This window comes from Pongo abelii, chromosome 8, assembly GCF_028885655.2.
Source record: "Pongo abelii isolate AG06213 chromosome 8, NHGRI_mPonAbe1-v2.0_pri, whole genome shotgun sequence".
Classification (NCBI taxonomy): domain Eukaryota; kingdom Metazoa; phylum Chordata; class Mammalia; order Primates; family Hominidae; genus Pongo; species Pongo abelii.
This window is the reverse complement of record NC_071993.2, coordinates 20,985,837-21,007,580: the sequence shown is the minus strand read 5'-3', so window position 1 is coordinate 21,007,580 and position 21,744 is coordinate 20,985,837. Positions and strand designations below refer to the sequence as shown.

At 37.6% G+C, this 21,744-nt stretch overlaps 1 protein-coding gene and 1 long non-coding RNA gene across 6 annotated transcripts in view; one reads left to right on the top strand and one right to left on the bottom strand.

The window, feature by feature from the left end:
- The window catches only part of NEBL (nebulette), a 518,729-nt gene that overhangs the window by 395,890 nt on the left and 101,095 nt on the right, over window positions 1-21,744 (top strand). Inside the window, exons 1-4 of one of the 4 annotated variants that reach the window (XM_024253876.2) lie at window positions 3,964-6,213; window positions 6,309-6,380; window positions 13,095-13,199; window positions 14,832-14,942. The exons of the other annotated variants lie outside the window; for them this stretch is intronic. Coding sequence (XP_024109644.1) covers window positions 6,133-6,213; window positions 6,309-6,380; window positions 13,095-13,199; window positions 14,832-14,942 — 369 coding nt within the window. The 5' untranslated portion in view covers window positions 3,964-6,132. Of the gene's footprint in view, window positions 1-3,963; window positions 6,214-6,308; window positions 6,381-13,094; window positions 13,200-14,831; window positions 14,943-21,744 lie in introns of those variants that run through there. 4 annotated transcript variants of the gene reach the window in all.
- Window positions 1-21,744, bottom strand: part of LOC129048189 (uncharacterized) — a 65,300-nt gene that overhangs the window by 7,820 nt on the left and 35,736 nt on the right. Inside the window, exon 4 of one of the 2 annotated variants that reach the window (XR_008510310.1) lies at window positions 18,055-18,345. The exons of the other annotated variant lie outside the window; for it this stretch is intronic. This is a non-coding gene — a long non-coding RNA (uncharacterized LOC129048189). Of the gene's footprint in view, window positions 1-18,054; window positions 18,346-21,744 lie in introns of those variants that run through there. 2 annotated transcript variants of the gene reach the window in all.

The following is a 21,744-nucleotide window of genomic DNA, read 5'->3' as shown; positions in this document are numbered from 1 at the left end:
GGGTAAGGCAGTATCTTATTGTGGTTTTAGTTCGCATTTGTCTGATGATTAGTGATACTGAGCACTTTTTTCATATGTTAGCCATTTGTATATCTTCTTTTGAGAAATGTCTTTTCGTGTCATTACTATCCTAACTTATAAATTAAACTTTATCATAGGTATGTATGTATAGGAAAAACATACTATGTATAGAGTTTGATACTATCTGCACTTTCAGGCTTCTATTGGGGGGCTTGGAACACATCCTCTATGGATAAGGTCTGGGGGCTACTATAATTTGCATTTCTATGGATAAGAATCATTCTCATTCTTATCGGTTTTCAACAGTTTATGGAATCGTGAAGTAGTTCAAATATAATGAAAGAACAGTATAGTCCTGAAGGGAACACTCAGTAATTTGTTTTGTTTGTGCCCATTTCAAAGTCTTTCTCAATTATTCCTGACACATCTCACATAAAACTCTAGGAAAGGGACACTCTGTGGGAGTCAAGCTGTTTGATCCTGCCTGACCCTTTGGTTCTGGGTATAAGCCACATACAGACCACACAGAGCTTAGGCTTCTTCCTCTTGGTGGTGAAGATTGCAGGAGTGATCATGGTATTAGCTTAATTGCTATGAAAACTGAACTGATGTCTTAAGCTGCAAATGAAACCAAAGTCTTTCAGCTCAATGGGCGCTATGTTAATGTAGACATTGAGAATACTTTCCTGCCCCCTCTAGAAGCAGAGTACATCGTTTTAATTTGGGCTTCCCCACCACACCCAAACTGGAAATTGTTGTGCCCCATACTATTTCCAGTTTCTTGTTCTTCACTTCCTCCAACATCCATCTAACTATGTAGCTCTCATTTGTGAATGGGATCTACATCTGTGAAAAGGGGAATATAAATATGGAATATACCTTATTAATTTTTTTTTTTTTTTTGAGATGGAGTCTCTCTCTGTCGCCCAGGCTGGAGTGCAGTGGTGCGATCTCGGTTTACTGCAAGCTCTGCCTCCCAGGTTCACGCCATTCTTCTGCCTCAGCCTCCTGAGTAGCTGGGACTACAGGCGCCCGCCACCATGCCCAGCTAATTTTTTGTATTTTGTTTAGTAGAGACGGGGTTTCACCATGTTAGCCAGGATGGTCTCGATCTCCTGACCTTGTGATCCACCCGCCTCGGCCTCCCAAAGTGCTGGAATTACAGGTGTGAACCACCGCGCCCGGCCATCTTATTAAATCTTAATAGCATAATTGGTCATGGTGACACATGTTTAGGTTGCTTTGTGTTCTTTTGATTTCTGATTAATAAAGAGTAATGAAATAGCCATTAAAAAGGAGAAAATATGTTCATGAATTCTAAATTGTAAAAGTTGATTGGACCAGTATTAAGCAAAACTCTTCTCTTTTATAAAGGAGACAAATTGTCCTAGAGTGCTTACATTTCTTCTTTCAAGAAATGATTTATCTTGCCTCATCCATTAGTAAAGTTCTCTTTTGGGAAGATACCAGTTACTGAGTAAATAGGTGAGGCAAAGTTGGAATGACTAGGGATTCAACTGAGAAGCAGGAACCTTCTGGAAGAGAGTCATCAAAACAAAAACCAGGCAACAAAAAATGAGTGTGAAGAAACCATCATGGCAGGGAAACAAATCAGGCAAACAAATTCTTCTTTCACCTAACCATTTAGAATGAATATTTTATAATAAGAAATGTTGAATTCATTTTTAAAGTTAAAAGAAAAACAGTTTATCTCTGTACTTTTTTCCCCCCACTCAGAACTGAATCTGGATCTGTTTTAATTGTTTATTATAAATTTTTATTTTTAAATCATGTATCACCATGTTGGGGAAAAGTACATGTTCTATCATTATGAAAAAAAGGAGAAAAAAGTGAAATAAGTATGAAACATTAGTCAAAAACCAAGAAAGTCTTGTCATAGGTGACCTCAAGGAAGGTAAAGACAGTTGTGCACTGCACGACTCAAGATGGCGGCACAGATACGTTCCCTTGGCCAGGGCTGTGTCTGCAGAGACTTGAATTACCCACCTGACAGTTGCTAAGGAAATATATTTGCTTACACGTAAACATCAAAGTATCAAAAGATCAGAAGACTTCTGAATTATAAATATGCAAGTGAGCTCTTATCTTTAAGCTGTCTAGTTGCAGAAGGCCCTTCTTGACTTTAAAAGGATAGTAATGGCACAGAGAATGAGAAGACCTTTTCATGCCAAGTGTTTTTCCCATCACTGTGTACCTTTACTGGTGGTTGAAAAAAAGCTTGTGTTTATGAGGGGCTCCACTATTTTTAAGGTGCTTTTTCTTTTTATTTTTTTTAAGAGGGAGTCTCGCTCTGTCACCCAGGCTGGAGTGCAGTGGTGTGATCTTGGCTCACTGCAACCTCCACCTCCTGGGTCAAGTGATTCTCCTGCCTCGGCCTCCAGAGTAGCTGAGATTACAGGTGTGTTCCACAACGCCCGGCTAATTTTTTTTTTTTTTTTTTTTTGAGGCGGAGTCTCAGTCTGTTACCCAGGCTGGAGTGCAGTGGCACGATCTTGGCTCACTGCAACCTACGCCTCCCAAGTTCAAGCGATTCTCCTGTCTCAGCCTCCCTAGTAGCTGGGACTCCAGGCGTAATCCCATCTACTGCCATCACACCCGGCTAATTTCTTATTTTTTTTTTTTGTATTTTAGTAGAGATGGGGTTTCACCATGTTGCCCAGACTGGTCTCGAACTCCTGAGGTCAAGCAGTCCACCTGCCTTGACCTCCCAAAGTGCTAGGATTACAGGCGTGAGCCACCACACCCAGCCCACGCCTGGCTAATTTTTGTATTTTTACTAGAGACGGGGTTTGACCATGTTGGTCAGGCTGATCTCGAACTCCTGACCTTGTGATCTGCCTGCCTCAGCCTCCCAAAGTGCTGGGATTACAGGCGTGCGCCACTGCACCCCGCTGGTGCTTTCTTTTTATTAACTTCTGTCAACTCGGTTTTTCTGTTTAACTCTGAAGAATTAGAGGTAGTGAGGGGTTAAATAATTTGCCCTAGAGGACATGGCATAGCCAGACCTGGACTTTGAGAGTCTAGCCATAAGTGATGTGTCTTGGTCTCATTCTGTATCAAGGCATGGGTAGAGTACTAAAGTAGAAAAGTAAATAACATAAAAGAAGTGCCCAATAAGTAAAGGGTATGAGCAGCTACAGAGATTTTCCCTTTTGGAGCAACCCAAGGTGAAAATATCTATTAAAATACATTAAGCTTGGTTTTTGGAAAAGTTGATAGGGGATTTTGAAACATGATAGCTGTCCATGAGGAACACTTTCTTCATATTCTCCATGTCATATTTTAGAGCTATTGACAAGAAAATTTTGCTGTGATGAAGTGCAGGGCTTAACATTTTTTTAGAGAAAACTTTGCATGAATTTTATATTATAGGTGAAAGGAAAAAAGATGCATTCAATCAAAAGTAACGGTGTCTCTAGCTTGCCAAACAATCCATTAAAGACTTCATCCAGCAAGTCTTGAGTGATGAGTATTTTATTTCCAATTCTATCTTAGTATGAAGAATATTTTATTCACCATTGTATCTCTAACACCAAGCACAGTGCCTGGCATAACAACATTTATTTGTTGAACAAATGAACACAGGTCTCTAGTTAGGTTCTGATCCTAGTACTTCATTGAATAGCTTTGTAAATGAGACAGATAAGTTTTCATAGCCTTCATTTTGTCATCTGTGAAAGAGAGGGCTTTAGGTGTATTGATTCCTTAAGGATCCCTTTGGCTTGAAATTCTGATTCTAGAATCTCAAATGGAAAATTTGTGTTCATAATGCACGTGGTGTTTGGTTTTTGTTTTCAAAAGTTTGTGCATTAAATCTCAACAGCTTATTTTCTTGCAGCACAGTGAAGAGTCCTTAAGAACATATTACGTGATGGGAAATGAGAAATAACTGCACTGCAAGCCTGATGAAGGTAATTCACCTTGGGGAATAGGTGTCACCCTGAGCAACACCAGTACTGTCTCCTCAAATATGAGCCAAAAGCTGTGTCTCAGGCAGTTTTGGCAAGATTTTCTCCCTGCTCTCCTAGAAATTTGCAAGACAAGTTTACAGAAATTACTCCTCCCTATTTCCAAATAAAGATAATGTAATAGATCTATAGAATATTAGAATAGTCTTCTGGCCAGCAGAGGACTTGAGGGAAATAATTAGAATACACACATTCTTTCCTTTTATGGAACAAATAAAATGTACAAGGAATGTCCTTGTGGAATCCACTACACTGGGCCAGCATGATATGGCTGTAGTCTTAGAGTTGTGGTTTCCAAGTTCAGCATGCTTGAGGCAATTTCTTTTTGGTATTTTGTTGGTGAACAGGATATGTGATACCATTAATTTAGCCTGTATCAAAAACTAGTTCAAGACCAACAGCTCCTTCTAGAACACAGTATTTTAGCAGAATAGAGCAATGTTTCCCTAAGTAACAGGTAAAATTTCACAGAGCAGTGTTAGTTTTCTGGGGTAGTGGGTATAATTAAAAAAAAAGATAGGTAGATAGATAGGTAGGTAGGTAGATTAGATTAAATTGGATTAGATTTGATGAGATAGATAGGTTTTGTGTTCAGGGGAACACGAGGTTAAGCAAGCCTAAGCAGGTTTTTTGGTTGAAGGTCTTCTCAGAACTTCTAGTATGTCAATATGCCTTGTAGATCTCTAAGTGGCAGGGACAGAGATTGGGGTACAGATTTCCCAAACACATTTGTTTAAGAAACCTGCTTTTTTCCCCCAGAATCTTTTGTGGAACTTTTGCCTCATGGAACGCAATTTCAGAAATAATTTATACATGATGACTGTGTAGAATGTTTTTCTTGTTAGGATTTTCAGTTTAGGTAAGGCCAAGGCATTTTTTTTTTTTTTTTTACAGTACATTGAAAACTAGATATGATATCAAGAGAAAAAAATTATGCTTGGCTACTTAGAATGACGTATTATTTTTAATAAATTTGTATTTTGTATCATCAGTATTACTATTCAGTGTAGGGTATTTTTTATGCCCAATGCTAATGTGCTATGACTTGGTAAAATTAATTTACCCTGGGATTTACATAACCAGATTAATAAATCATGAGCTGTAGAGAGTCTTGGAATTGCCTGAATTGACATTAAAATATTTGTTTTGAGAAATTTTTTTTAACCTTAGTTTTACGTAACCAAGGACATATACCACATTATAAATATTGTGATGGTTTATTTTTCCAAACTTTTCTGAATGTGGGGTGCCCATTGAGTAATAATGCAAATCACCAATGACTTTGTAAAAATTGACATGATGAGTAGAACTGCAGAATTCAGTGATGATGATTATTTTTGAAACGATGTTTCTAGAATTGTTAAATTATGTATCAACATATGTTAACTGCAACTTCTCATGTTTAATGATGTTTACAATTAATACAATACCATACTCGCCAGTATAAGACTAACAGTCATAATTAACTCACAATAGATTCTTTGAAGTGGTTCAAAGGGCTTTTCATAATAAATAAGTAGCCTCTAATCAGCTAATATAAAGTGGGTATTTTTTAGGATGTGAGAAGTACTGGTATATCTGATAAAACATATAATTTAGGTTAACAAAATGAGTTTGAATGATCCAGATTCACTACCCCAAGTCAGAAAGAAGTCTGACATTCCAGTGAAAGCTTTGTTTAGACAGAGACGAGGAATCTTTGAGATAACAGGCTTTGGACTGTGCTATCTTGAGTGTTAGAGCTGAGCAGTTTTCCCAGAATCTCTAAGTCCGTTTTATGCTCTTTTATGAATGAATAGAATTAGTAAAAGATAAATTTTCTCTTTTGGATTTCTTAACCAGTGGAAAAAAATGTTGACTTTAAAAGTTCATAAGATCAAATTTTGCTTAAGAATACGTTATTTCCACTCGTGAGGCCAGCCTGGTAGACCTCTGAGATCCTGTTCTGTTCACTCACACACCACTGAGATAAGGAGTGAAGTGTGGGCTAAATAGGGCTGAGGCTTGGGCAAGGGCATTTCTGCCAGAGCACTAGAGACGTCAGCATCTCAAGGGCACTGTGGTACAAAAAAGGACGCCACATGAGTAAATTTTAAAAATATAAATATTTTAAAGGGTAAAAATGAGGGTCCCTGTGTTTGAGGATGTAAAAGATGAAACGGAAGAAGAAAAAATAGGGGAAGAAGAAAATGAAGAAGACCAGGTGAGTGAGAAAACACATACTCAGACCAGCGTTTGTTCCTCTAAATTGACAATGAGAAAAATGTTCTTTCTGTTCTTTTCTTTTTTTTCAAATAGGTCTTCTATAAGCCTGTTATTGAAGACTTAAGCATGGAATTGGCCAGAAAATGCACGGAACTCATTAGCGATGTAAGTGGCTGGAGTAATTTTTGTCTTATTTTGCATTGCACCTGTGGTATTATTATGTTATAGAGGCATAGAGCTGTGGGGGAAACCCTGAAATCACCTTTTAAAACAGTCACTTTCCAGATCATGGAACAAAGTCCTGAAATTTTAAGTGATTTCCCCAAGGTCACCTATACAGAGAATTTCTGCTAGAGCAAGTCTCCTCATTCTTAATCCAGAATCCTGTCCCTTATGAGTTTTGCTGTCACTCTGGCATGAAATCATAAGGCATTGAATTGCAGTATTTATTCCATTTGAGAACCCCCAAAGATTTTAGAATGAATATAATGATGTAATTTGTCTTGGGAGGCCCTCTATCTAAATGAATAGTCATTTTTTAACAGTTTGGGGCCTTCTGAAGAATCTAATGAATGGACTTGTCTTCCAGAACAGGAAAATGCACTTATATATATATGTGTGTGTGTGTATATATATATGTATATATATGTGTGTGTGTATATATATATATGTATATATACATATATATGTATATATATATGCACATAATATTTACTTACAATTCAGGATTTGTGGATTACTGAGCTGCTTGCTAAGAACCCTGATATTAGTGCAAGGATATTAGTGCAAGGGCCATTTTTGTTGTGACATTTTTTAGTAACTGGGATTGGTTGATATTACACTTTAAGGGAATCCCAGAATTATTGAATGATTGAACATATAATTTTATGTTAAATATGTAAGCTAGAATTCAAGAAGTACAAGGAAAAATATTGCTCACCAGGGATGAGAATTTAGATGATCCTCATTAACGGTTCTAAGAGGATTGCTGGTCTAGAGAAAGGGTAGCTCCTCTAAAGTGAATATGTGCCTGTGTCTTCATTTAGAGAGATGAGCACAGTACTGGTTGTTTCTGTTGTTGATAATAAGCAAAATGATCAGAATGTTTTGCACCTTTGTTTTCTAAGGGAAGTCGGTCCTGGGCAGGAGGGCAGTGGTCTCGCACATCCTCCAAAGTCAACTTGCCTGGGTTGACTCCACAGTAACCTTGGGAAGGTTATGGAACCTGGCTGGGCTCCATCCCTCAGCTGTAACATTTATAATAAGATTAAATAATGGTAATGCATCTAAAATGCTGAATAAACTATCTGGAACATTGTGAGTACTCCATAAATGTTAGCTGTTATTAACTACTCTGTCTGTTACTTCCTTTTACATCCATCCAATCACAGTTTAGATATGACTGGCTCTTTCTGACAAACCAGAAGGCAAGCACAAAGGATAGTGGTGGAAATCATACCCTTTCCCATATACTTGACATGTGATGTAATTATCCTTTAAATTAAGTATTTTTTTGTGCTATTACTTAATAGTCATTAGCTATTGTATGTGAAAGTTCTCTGTAAATTGCAGTAATAATAAATGACAATGACAACAACAGCAACAATAACAATATTGGCAACAGTTAAGATTTAGTGACTACTGTGTGCCAGGGATTGCAGCTTGCGAGGTAGGCGCTATGCTTTTTCTCCTTTTTGAAGTGAGGAGATAGAGGCACAGAGAGGTTCAGTAGCTTGCCTGGGTCACACAGTTAAGCAGCGGCAGTAATATTTGAACACAAAGGCTTACACTGCAAGTTATCTCTCACTGTAGATTTCCATGAAATGTTGTTATTCGCCTTATTATGTTACTATTATTAGTAATAATGCTACCAACTAAAACCCTAAGTTCCTAACCTCTTCCAGCTTTGATATATTTTTATTGAAGTGCAAACCATGAGGACTAAAGTGGTAACTGTAGTTAGTAGGTGATTTGGTTGGAGTTGTTTTGGATAAGATTGTTTATCAGTGACTTTAAAACCAACATGTTATGAGGGGTGGTGGCCTTTGTCATTTTGCAAAAGCCAAAGCCATACATTTCACACCCATGTAGGTAAAATTAAACAGATAGACATACTTTCCGTTTATTACAGATTTTTGTTGCATGGTACAATGTACTACTTAAATTTAGGACATGATTATTCTGGCTTAATTTATATCTTTGTACACATTCACATTTTGCTTCCAAATAGAATTCTATACTTGCTAAGACACTTATTTAATTTTTAGATTTTTTTCCTTTTTCTCTTCTTTACTTTCTTTCTTTTTTTCCTTCCTTCCTTCTTCTTCTTCTTCTTTATTTTTTATTTTTTTTTTTAGACAAGGTCTCACTCTGTTGCCCAGGCTGGAGTTCCGTCGTGTGACCGCAGCTCACTGCAGTCTCAATCTCCTGGGCTCAAGTGATTCTCCAGCCTTAGCCTTCCAAGTAGCTAGGGCTACAGGTGTGTGCTACCATGCCTGGCTAATTTTCATTTTCTTTTCTGTAGAGATGGAGTCTCACTATGTTGCTCAGGCTGGTCTCGAACTCTTGGCTTCAAGTGATTCTCCTGCCTCGTTCTCCCAGAATGCTGGGATTACAGGTGTGAGCCACCGGGCTGGCCCTGCTTCGTTTCTGTAGATGAGAGGGATGGTTTCATGGACTTCTCTTCCTCGTACGGCCTAATTATTACTCTATGGACTTCTTCCAGCTTTCATATATCCTTAATAACCAAGATGTAATAATCAGAACTGTGCAGAGAGGTACAGATGTGGATGGTCTAGATCATGTCTGGAGCAGGATGATGTTATGCTTAGCTTCTAGCACCCTTTACGATGCTATGAAGAGTTTCTTAGACTTGGGAGATGCAGAAAGCTGTTAGATCAGCTTGATGATCTGTAGACCATCAGAGCCATTTCATTCCTAATTTCTGACCTGTAGCTGATAGCTTAGGACCCACCATCTTTAAATAATAGTTTGAATTATTTTAACCACACTAGGACTAGATCTAATCTGTAGTTTTCTGCCCTCTTGCCTGGCCCTTTGAGAACTTCTGAAGTTCGTCTCAGTTTGCCATTTCCCTTACTGAGACAGCTTGGAGTCAGCAGACCTGTAGACACTGCTGTATCATCCCCTTGTCAGACAATTTATAGAAATGTTAAGCAAGATTGGCCTAGAGATCAGCCCTAGGAAGCCTGCCTGCTTAGAATTCTCCATAGAGAGAAATGTCAGTTTTTCAGGTCAAGTGGCTTCACTTTGGGAATCAGTATAAGGCATTTTTCTTTCTTTCTGTTTCTCCCCCCACCTAGTTTCTGCTTTGCACTTGCTCTATCCATGTTATGGGGTTTCTCTCTGCACAACTCACTTCCCAGTTTTGAAGAACAGCTGGTCTTCTGAGGCAGCCTCTTTTATTTTTCTGTTAATCACATAATACTAGTATTTTCTCAGATATATTTTCGCAGATATACTCTCTCTCATATTTAGTCCTGTTAGTCTAATCTAACAATATCTAATCAATCCCTTGAATAAGTTAAACCTATCCTCTCTATTGAGTATTCAGAATCATGGATCTAGTAGCCTTCTGGTGGGGAGTCATAAAAAAGATTGGGCAAAAGGGAATCTTTTGAATGTTTCTTGTAGATTAGGCAGAAAGAGACTTCTGCCGCAACAGGTGGACCGCATCTGCGTGCAGCCTCTCACTCAGTGTTTAGTTCAAGGCTGTTTAGGGTGTTCATCTGCATGGCAGCAGGAAGAATATTTTCCAGGCAAATGAACGTTGTTGTGGGTAAATCCTTTCAATGCCAAAAACATTAAATTCTGTGGTTACTCCTCCAGAGAAAGCTTAGATGGTATCAGAAAACCCGGGAGAGTGACCTTAGCTATGTCCAGCCCAGTTAAATAATGATGGAGCCATAGTTCTTCCTTCCAGGGTTTATTGAATTTAACTTGTGTGATTTCACTTGTGAAAAGGCTTTCCAGATACTTTCAGTTAAGAATTCTTGTGAAAGGAAAGATCCTCAAACATCTCCATGTCTGTCATCTGATTTCAGCCTTTAGCTAATGTCATACTCATTCAAAGAAACTTGGCCAGGAGGAGGAAGCGACCCTGCACCAAATTCATCCTAATTGTAATGGAGACATGTGGGATTTGTGGGTGAGGGCAAAAGAGAAGGTCAATGTTTGGGACATCTTAATGATCATGAAGTCATCAATTTTGCCCTTTTTGTCTTTTGGTGTTGGGTTGTGTATTGGGTAGGAGTGCAGATGACTGTAAAAACAGGAAAACTCTAACACAATGGCTTAACAAGTAGGTTTTTGTTTCCCCAGCCTCCACATACAGAGCCTGGAGGTAGGTAGTTCAGTCTGGGTACTATGGGTGTTATCAGTCTCCCAGGCTCCTTTCCTTCTATTCTGTCGTCATTAGTATGGTGGCTTTTTCCTTGGTAATGACATCATTGCTGCTGCCTTCCCTGTGATTGAGAAGGAAAAATGTGGAAGACAGAATGTCAAAGGGTTGTGCAGCATCTCTCCCTTTATACCAGAAACGCTAGAAGCACTTCTGGGAAGATTTCCACTAAAGTCACAGAGCGTGTGGCGTCCCCAGGCCAAACACTGAATGGCATGACCATGCCTGGTTTAGATCAGTTTGTCCTCTGGGGCTGGGCAGGAGCCTGGCTGCTCTCATTAATCCATCTGGGCTCTTTTAATAGGAGATAATGGGAGTGGCCAGTCTATCCAATAGATGGCGTCAACCCGAGATTGTAAGATGTAGACATGGCTGTAATAAAATATAGCAATCTATTCAGTGATTTTTATTTTACCTAAGATTTGTTTCATTGACCAATATAGTTCCCTTTCAACGATCATTTCCTATTATCTTGGTGTAGGAAGGCTACTAATATGTATCTAATATTTATATAAATATTGCTTATGTATTTAAAAATCTAAGATTCTTTGCTTATTTTCATTCATATTGCACAATTCACTTGAAATCACGCATGATTGTGACTTCTAACAAATTGTACAATTTCTCTTGAATTGTACAAATTGTAAAGGATCTTAAATTTTAAATACACCTTCAATTAAAATATACAAATATATGTATCTTTTTAATAAAGACCCAAGAAAAAAAATAGAGTCTACAATTAAGACTGAGCTATTTGTCTGCCTAACAGAAGAAGTAAATACCTCACCCTTATCCAGTCCTCCTGTCCTGAACATTCTGCATGTGTCAGACTTTATCAGGAGGCTGTAGGCACAAGCACATACCACTGCAGTGAAGAATGTGAATGTGATGGGGAATAGATGGTGGCAAAAGATAAAAATAATGAGTCAAACTTAAGCCTAATGATAGGCTATTTTCTCTCACACTTAATTACATAACGGAGATACTTTTTTCTCCATATGATCAAAATAGCCTACTATTTATCATACTGCCATTAACAGTTTAATTACTAGTGGCTGAGGAGGGTGATTTGCAGGAACCTAAAATTATGGCTAATCTCTGAGAAGAAAAAAAGTAATTTAGTGCTCAGATAAGATAAATATGTTCTCATGTTGATTTCATGAATAAAGCAAATGTTTAATGTGGCAGGCATCTGATATCCAAGAGTCACAGCAGTGAAATATGGCGTTTTGAAATAACTTCACTTAATCTGTATCTAGTTCTACCGCAGGTTAAGTAATGCCCCTCAAATCAGGTTTGCATATGGGAAAATCTCCATGTACTCTTAGTATATAACATCAATATTATTCACGTCCTCTAAGAACCAGGTAGTATATGCAATTCAACTCCGCTTTTGGGTTATAATTAGGGAGAACATATAATTTATCATCTGAAACAGAAACACTTTTTCAGTCTAAGTATTTACGGTCTTGGGAGGATAAACACGAGTATATTACAGAGTGATACAACTTCTAGCAAATTACCTCCATCTTCTCAATGAGTCATAGTTTTGCCTTCCCAGTTTCCAGATTGTGCAGCAATTAGTGTGACAGTGTGATTATATTTTAGGTCCTTCTCCACATTTCCTGACTTCTTTTGGGCTCAAATATCCACCCAGGTCTTCCCCCAGCATAACAATTCTGGCCTCTCCCCGAAGGGGAAGAGAGTGAGTCATTTGACTTGTGAGTTGCAGAGAAGAGATGAGCAGGCTTAGCTAAGCCTCACTGGGCTTTCTTTTGCTGATCTCCAGCAAGAAGGTCTTCTGGAATGATCTCCACTACATAGCAAGCTTTCTGGGCAGGTTCAGTTCTTCTCTGCACTGGGGAGGAGGATTGGGAAGCCTATGGGTGCTCATAAATTGGGAGGAATTAGTAACAGGAAGCCCATGGTGGCCACAATTTAAGCCTCTTCTTGTAATCAAGTATGTCTAGGTAATAACGCTAATAGTGATCCCCATTTAATTTCTGCCTCTACTTCTTAATTGGTCACATCTGTCATGCTGACTACTTATTTTCTACCTTGAGATAGGCAGCTGTGTTTCTGTTTGGCCAAAGGCTTACATGTCAAGGCTTAAAAGCAACAAAACACCAGGACACTTGTAGGAGTGAGATGGCACATGCTTGCTAATTGCACTGGGCAGGCTGGGTAAACAGGACCCATCACCCGTAGCCAGCACGCCTGGTGTTGATGCTTAACTGGACCCTCGCTTATCTAAAGAATGGTCTTTCCTCACTATGCCTCATCATCTTTGCAATCCTGTGCTGGATATCCGTTTATTTAACTTGGCTTGTTTTGAGGCCCCTTTCACATTTGAGTATTTACTTCAGTAAATGGACTTTATCAACCTAATTCTCATTCAAAAAAGGCCATTAGAATTGTTTTTCTTTTTCTCTTCTTATGTAAATCATTCTCTTTTTTAGATCCATTATAAAGAAGAGTTTAAAAAGTCCAAGGATAAGTGTACATTTGTGACTGACACTCCGATGCTAAACCATGTAAAAAATATTGGTGCTTTTATTTCTGAGGTAAGGTATCAAAAGCTTGCAAACTGGCTTGCATTTATCTTTTTCTTATTATATAGATGAAAGTCTGTGCATTAAAGAGATGAAGAATAATATTTTCAAAAGCACTACTGAATGTTAGTAATAGCTACATAATTATCTAATGTGATGGACTGTCGTTAAACTCATATAGATTGACATATTTTACTATGTATGCTTCATATATTCTATTATATATGTCTATATTTTGACTCTAAATCTTTCTTATTTATATACGATTCCTCTTGAAAAGGCATCTTTTTATCAAATAAGTAAAGCACTGGCACAATAGTTCACTTTAGAAGTTCCATTATTTTGTTTCCTAATAGATATATTAGAGATAAATGATTGAATATCATTTTGGAAATAAATAAGATTTACCAGTTTTCTAAAATGTGATATCTTTGATAAATAATTTTAAATGAATTTAAACTATTTTGGAGTAGGATAAAATTCAGTTCAACAGTGATACCTGTTATAAAATCACAGACTGAGGAATATGCTATATTCATTTTCCAGCTGAAAAATTGTGTAGTTTCTTTCTGAGAGCATTTAGAACTACAGTTTATGTTGCATTGTAAAGCATAATGTTAACGATGATGATTTCTGTGATGAGGCATTACTGGAGTCTGTGAATAGATCACTTAGATATGTTTGAAAAGAAAAGGAATGAAATAATGTTGTAAATGACTGACCTCTAGTGTTTCATAAATTATGTTGGAAAAAGATCAACTGGATGTTCTTGGGATTATTTCTGCTAATGTGAAACAATTTTGAATGAAATCAGTACATTTTCTTTCATTAAGTACCAAAATCCAAAGAGTGTGGTAGCAGAAGGCTTGCACAGGATCTGTGTTCAATAAATCAATACTGAAATCTAGCTCTGAGCAGGAAGAACATCAGGAACTCATCTGCAGATAATGGAAGAACACAGTTTGTTTGTCTTAGCTATGTTCCATTCTCCCGTGCACATGAATACTCGATGTTCTCAATTATTGATTATGTTTCCTGAAGGAGTTAATTGCAGAGCAAAATATTGGAAGTGAGCAATCTATTGTGTTCCCTTGAACCTTAGTTTTCCCAAGAGGAAAGAGTGTTTGTCTTTAGAGTAGTGATTGAGATGGCTTAAAGACAGTGCAGGCTAGAGGTGGGTAGGCACATAAACAACAAAAAAAGCACTCACTCACCCCTCCCCCTGGAGCAGGAGGAGGCTGAGAAGACCTGAATAAAAGAACACTGTCCTTTGTCATGTTCTAGATAGTAGATTCTAACGACTTGTATTTTCTGGAACAACTCGAATTGTTTGCTCACTCATCCAGCATGAAACTGTCAATATACACAAATAGATTTACTTTTAGAATGTGCTTGCATTTAAATGGAAAGCCGTTATATCCTGCATGTCTCATAGAAAGTGTTCTCTATGATAAATTGGATTTATTTCTATCTCTTCAGAATACTGGAGTTTGTCAGCTCCAGTATCTAAAATTAAAATGGTCTGCAGATTTTAAAATCAATTCTGTTTTGGAAGAAAGTTTCTTCTTTTCTTCTTATAATCACAGTTAAAAAAAAAATGGAAGTTTATGTATTTATTTATTTTCCTGTTTTTTTCTCCCCCAGGCAAAATACAAAGGCACCATTAAAGCGGACCTTTCTAATTCTCTTTACAAGCGGATGCCAGCCACAATTGACAGTGTTTTTGCAAGAGAAGTTACACAGCTCCAGAGTGAGGTGGGGTTTTTCTAAAGTGTTTCATAATTTTGTAGATAAAACATATAACTGGAAAAAAGTTACTCAGCATTTTAATAAAATGTTTTCATCGTGGGTGTTAAATACCAAATGAAAGTTGAAAGCAACTGATTAATGTGCTGTCAGTAGTTGCTGTTGAAATTGCAGAAAATGAAAAGGACACGCAGGTTTATGTCAGTCACATGGTACTGTTTTCTGAGTCCCATTCAGCGCAATTTATAGAGCAAATCTTAATCTCATTTAGACAGCTTACATGGATGAAATTCTCATAGTAAATATTAAACTATTCTCTGATTTGATATATGATCCCTAAGTAGAGAATATTTGAATAGCTTGTTAAAAGCCACATAAAGAGATAATGGGGCTGGACACTCCGGCTCAGGCCTGTAATTCCAGTACTTCAGGAGGCCAAGGTGGGCAGATTGCTTGAGCTCAGGAGTTCAAGACAAGCCTGGGCAACACGGCAAAAGCTGGTCTCTACCAAAAATACAAAAATTAGCCATATGTTGGCATGCATCTGTGATGCCAGCTACTCAGGAGGCTGAGGTGGGAGGATTGCTTGAGCCTGGGAAGTTGAGGCTGCAGTGAAGCAAGATCATGCCACTGCACTTCAACTAGAGCAACAGAGTGAGCCTCTGTCTCAAAAAAAAAAAAAAAAAAAAAAGATAATGGTTAAATTCAGGATCCACAGATCTGTTTCATCAATTAGACAAGTGATTCCTGAATTTCCTTTTCTGTGGATTGTGTTTTTCCTTTAGGATATCTCAGGCTACCAAAAACAGCCCCCATCAGGTGGAAGTTACTATTTGATGATTGCCAGTTGCAGAGGAACTTAAGAATTGTCATCATGTAAACTCATTTTGAATCCAGAAGGGTTTAGGAGTAATTTTCTCTTTGTAGCATATCAACACATAAGGCATTCTTAATCTATTGCATTTCCTAGAACAGAATTTCTAAATGGAATGTTTCACCTCTTTCTTGTTCATCTTAATGTTGTGTTTTCTTCACAGAACAATCAAATTTGGGGAGGTTATTTTGTTAATCTATTCTTTAGCTCTCTCAGCTACATGAGAGCAGGGACCTCATCTGTCTTGTTCCTTGCTCTGGTCTTGTGCTCGGAAGAGTCCTGGCACATAGAGAGTGCTCAGTAAAAACTTGTAAAATGGATTTTGTGGAATTTTAAAATTTTCTTTCTAAGGATGTTCTTCCTTTTACATAGTTTGTATTCTTCATTTCACATTTTAGGTTAATAATAGTAAACACACAGAAGTTGTTCTATGCATTTCATGTGTATTTATGCCAGTCAGTCCTCACAACAACCCAATGAGCTGTCCCCAGATTAGAGTTGTGGAGACTGAAGCACAGAGAGGTTAAGTCAGTTGGCCAAGGTGGCACAGCCAGTAAATGGCAGCGCCAGCACATGAATATGGGCAGTCTGGCCCCAGAGTCTAGGTTTTTAACCACACACTATGCTATGTTTTTCCTACCATTTCCAACCCTCTTTTTCTTATTAAGCAAGCAAGTTTACTTCTTTCCCCAGAATTTCTTTTTTTAAGATGGAGTCTTGCTTGGTCACCCAGGCTGGAATGCAGTGGCTTGATCTCAGCTCACTGCAACCTCTGCCTCCCGGGTTCAAGTTATTCTCATGCCTCAGCCTCCTGAGTAGCTGGCATTACAGGCGCACACCACCACACCCAGCTAATTTTTGTATTTTTTTAGTAGAGAAGGGGTCTCGCCATGTTGGCCAGGCTGGTCTCGAACTCCTGACCTCAGTCGATCTGCCCACCTCAGACTCCCAAAGTGCAGGGATTACAGGTGTGAGCCACTGCACCCTACCTTTCCCCAGAATCTTTTTAAGTAGAGATACGTAGATAATCTTATTTAAAAAAATTTTTTTTTAAGTTCTTGGGTACATGTGCAGGATGCGCAGATTTGTTACATAGGTAAACGTGTGCCATGGTGATTTGCTGCACCTATTTAATATCAACCCATCCCCTAGGTATTAAGCCCAGCGTGCATTAGCTATTTTTAAGTAGTCTGAAAATACATTACTCTTGAAAAATGCTGAGCATAGTTATTCTTTGCAGAACACCTTTAAGTATTTCACTATTACACATTTAAATGTCCACTGTGTACCTGACTTGGCAGTAAACTAATCTCAGTTATGCAACATGCAGCTTAAAATATATGATGTCAAGGTTCTGCATGGGTGACTGTGACTAATGTCCTTTATTTTTCCTGCCAATATCTGGCCACCTAAGCACTTGCTGATAATGTGGGTTACTTTAAAAAGCAGATAATTACAACTCAACACTTGATATGTGACAAGCAACAATTAAGCAATAAAGAAAGAAAAGGAAAACAATCTATTATTGCTTTTTTACTTCCTTGGGAAGGCAACTTTTCCGATGTTTGCATCCTCATTTCTTTGGAAGCACACAACAGCTCTCAACATAGAACTTAACATGAAAAATAATCCAGGTTGTATATTTTGGAATCTATCATTTGTTTTGTCAGAATAGGTTCCCACTGACATTGTTAACATGTTATCCTTTACTAAAATAGGCACCACTGGGAAAGGTGCGTATGCACTCACAATTAGCATTGATTTCCATTGTTGTAATTAGTCACTGAACTTATTAATAAAGAAAAACCTAGATTTTGAATAAGGTAGCTATTTCAAAGATTTATGTAACTCATAACATTTCTTTAGAGTTACGTACATCAATTTTATTATTGTTAAAATTGTGATTCTTAGAGTTTACCTAATCAGAGGGGCAAGAAAGTATAAGAACCATTTGACAGTATCTATGATAATTAAAGAACTAACATTTACTGTGTCCAAATAGTATCAGATTTGTGATATCCTAACTCGGAGTATTGGATGAATTCAGAAATTTAATGATATTCTGGGTTCTAATGAAAAGTCTCTGTAACTTCTGACAAATTATTACAACAAACTATTATCTTAAAGTCAATTTGCAAACACTCTCAGATGCTTAAATTCAAACTAGAATGATAAGGTAAAGTTTGCTAGATGAACACTTACAGAAAATGCCTGAAAGGAAGAAATGCCAGAAAAAGAGAGAGATGTAGAGTTTTTAGGAGGCCATTTTATTAGCTATCCCCTATTAACAATTTTATAAGCACAGATTACAAAGAAAGCTTCTGAAAATGAAATGGACCATGCCATGAGGTGGCGAGATCCTTCCCATTAGGGCTGTTTCAGGCAAAGGCTAAATAATGCCTTATCATAGAAGCAATTCAGGCTACTCAGGCATTGGAACTGCAGCTTAATGAGAGTCTATGTTCATCCACGGTGGTCACAGGATTCTGTTTCAGAAGTCCAGAGGTGTCTATGCTATGGGAATAACAGCACATTTACCTGTGTCATATAAAATATAATGTAAGTTATGTTATTATTCTGATCGTCTTTGTAGCATCCTATGCTATGTTGTTAGACACAATAAATAACCATCAAGTAGAATTAAGGAGCCAGATAAATCCTACTTTTCAGAGGCAAAGCCATTATTTTAATTTTCATACTTGACCTCCTTGTCCAGTAAACTTTAATTTAGAGATCTATGAATTTTCTGAAAGCGAGGACAGGGAGAAGCTTCAGGGCATCTGTGAAACCCCCAATTTCAGTGCCAAATTTGGCCAGATGCTGTGGCTCATGCCTGTAATCCCAGAACTTTGGAAGGCCAAGGTGGGCAGATCTCTTGAGCCCAGGAGTTCAAGACCAGCCTGGGCAACATAGTGAGACTCCATCTCTAAAATAAATGAATAAATAAGTAAATGCCAAAAAAAATCTATAAGTTAAACATAAATGTGCATTTTATCTGTATACATATGAAATATAAAATATGCTGTGAGATCAAAAATATAAAATAAATGTATTTATCACTTATATAAACAAAGTGTATATGACTATTCCAAGTGGACTCCTGTCTCCAGGTTCCCAGTAACATGACAATCTCAGTTCTCAAAGTATGAAGAAAACAGCTTTAATCTAGGGAAATGCCACACAATAAAGACAAATCCTAAGAAATCAAATTTATCAGCAAATTTATTAGCTTGGCACAATTTTCCATTAGCTATTTTAAGGAAGAAAATGAATATGATAAATTAAAGTTCAGCTCCCTCCAATTTGATGTAATCTTAATTCTAAAGTGGTACTTAGTAGCGGCTATAAATGAAATGACGATTTTAATGCTGCAAGTAGAAAATTACATAGCCTTTTTAGAAACAGTGCTTTTTAAAATTGTGCTTGATGACTCATCATTTCTGTGATAACCCACAAAATGATCAGCTGCATTGGTTACATTTATAAAGTCACAAGTATATGATAGTAGGTCTAAAGTACAAAATAAACCAGGCAACCATGAAAAAGGAAATAGGCATATACTAGTTCTTTTCATTTAAGAAGAAGGAGCAAATCTCACAGAGGTTTTTGGCTTTATAGACTTGGGTACCCATGAAACTCCTCCTTTCCCTACCTCTGAGTTATAACACAGAATGTAATAGAACTGAGATAATGGACTTTCTCCACCTGAATGGAGGTTCTTAAAGGGTTTCCTGCTTAACATAATTAATTGGTGAAAATGTAAAGATACAGTCACCAGAGGGAGATATCTTGATGGAGTATGTTGGTGGACAGACTCTAACAAGATGAATTATCCCTGGAACATTGTGAGGTGCTGCTTCTGAGTCCTGGTAACCAACCAAATCCACAGGATTGGAGGTAGAAACATGGCTGGGCAGGACTGAATAAGACTTAAAGGCATCAGTTGACAGAAGTCTCAGCATAGCCATCAAAAGAAAAATGTTGTGATCTATGGATGTGTTAATAACGTTTAGCATGTGGGAGGTGATAACCTGGATTAAATCTAACAGTTCTAATTAAGATTGGTCCGACCATTGTGAGCACCTTAAGAAAGAGATTGATAAATTGGGATTTGGGCTGAAGAGAGCATGTAAGGTGTTCAGGAGCGCAGCACTTTAATCCATACTGTGAGTCTGGAGGAACAGAAGTCATTGACGGCTGTCTTCCCACATTGAAAGTTCTGTCTCATGAACTAGGCTCTTTTCATATGGCCACATAGATGCAGCTAGCGGGGAGATAGATTGGGGTTTCAGTAAAGAAAGAACTTTCAATCTGAGCTTTCAAAATTTAGAGGCTGTGGTGGCCCAGGTTGAGTTCTCTTTCAGTGGAAATTTTTGAAAAACTAGACGGCGGTCCAGAGAGGGAATTTAAACATTGATAGTTATACCAGATGACATTTTTTTTTTGGATGACAAGATTCGATGACTTTAGTTGTAAAAATCAGACTTAGCACATTAATCCTTTAGATAGGTATATTATCCAAGTTGAATAGGTGGTTAATACTGTTTATAAAAGCCAGTGAAGAGTTTAAGCTCACAAGAATGTTTAGTAAACTCATTTATTCATCTGTTCACTAAACATTTATTGCATTTCTACTCTGTCATTCACTATGTTAGGCACAGGATAAAAAGATGTGTGAGACAGACATGTGCCCAAGGAGCTCATATTGGTAAAAACTTTCTCCTTAAGTTTAATTTTATATATTCTTTTCATTGAAAACTAGATCTTGTTTTGTTCTTGGTAAAGCCTGTTCTAGTTTTTCTTTTTCTTTTACTTTCCCTTTCTCTTTTCCTTTTCCTCTCTCCTCTCTTCTTTCTTTTCTCTTTTCCTTATTTCCTTTCTCTCCTTCTTTCCTTTCCTTCCTTTCCTCCTCTCTTTTCCTTTTCCTCTTCCTTTCTTCCTTTCTTCCTTCCTTCTTTCTTTCCTTCTTTTTTCCTTCTTTCTTTCTTTTGCAGGATCTTGCTCTGTCACCCAGGGTAGAATGCCGTGGCTCACTGCAGCCTCTACCTGCTGGGATCAGGCAGTCCTCCTGCCTCAGCCTCCCACGTAGCTGGGACAACAGCCATGTGCCACCACACCTGCTTAATTTTCGATATTTAGTAGAGATGGGGACCTCACTTTGTTGTGAGTGAGTCTCTCTCCTTGACTTCCCTAATTACAGGCATGAGCCACTGAGTCCAGCCTACTTTTTCTTTCTTAAGTTGCCATTTTTCTCATGTCAAGTAATTCCAACTCCATTTAACATCCTTTTAGTATTAAACGTTTAGTATATTTTAAAATTAATATTGCCTTTCTGTCCTTCATTTGTTATTGTCTTATTCTCATTCTTTTAGTTATTCATTCATTTATTTATTCATTCACTGAGCAAATGTTTTGTGCCAGGCACTATTCTGGGTTCTGAGGATTCAGTGAACATGACAGTTGTGTTTAGTAAGGGAAGATAGATAAGTAATTATACATAAACTAAACAAAGTAATTAAACATTATGAAGGAAATAAATAGGTTAATAATATTAATGGAGACCAAGGGGATAACTTGGTTGCTGTCTTTAGGTTCTTCTTTACTTTCCAACTTTGTGGTTGAGTTTGGTTACATCTACTTCTGAGATATCTTTCTCATATCCCCTCTCCATCCTAGTATGGAGGAAATTCAACATGGTGGTAATGGATGGCACTGGTCCATTTCCCTAATGGAGGCCGAGACTTGACATATCTGAGAATTTTGCCTGCATGCTATATTTTCTCCCAAAGGTTTGTGCACTTAATGAGGCTTATGTTATCTTATAGCTGTGCCTACATAAAATCAGACCCAATCATTTGAAAACAAACAATTTGCTTTCAAATATCCTATAATTCCCTTCTACTTAGTTGTTTTTCCAAGATTTAAATCTCTGACATC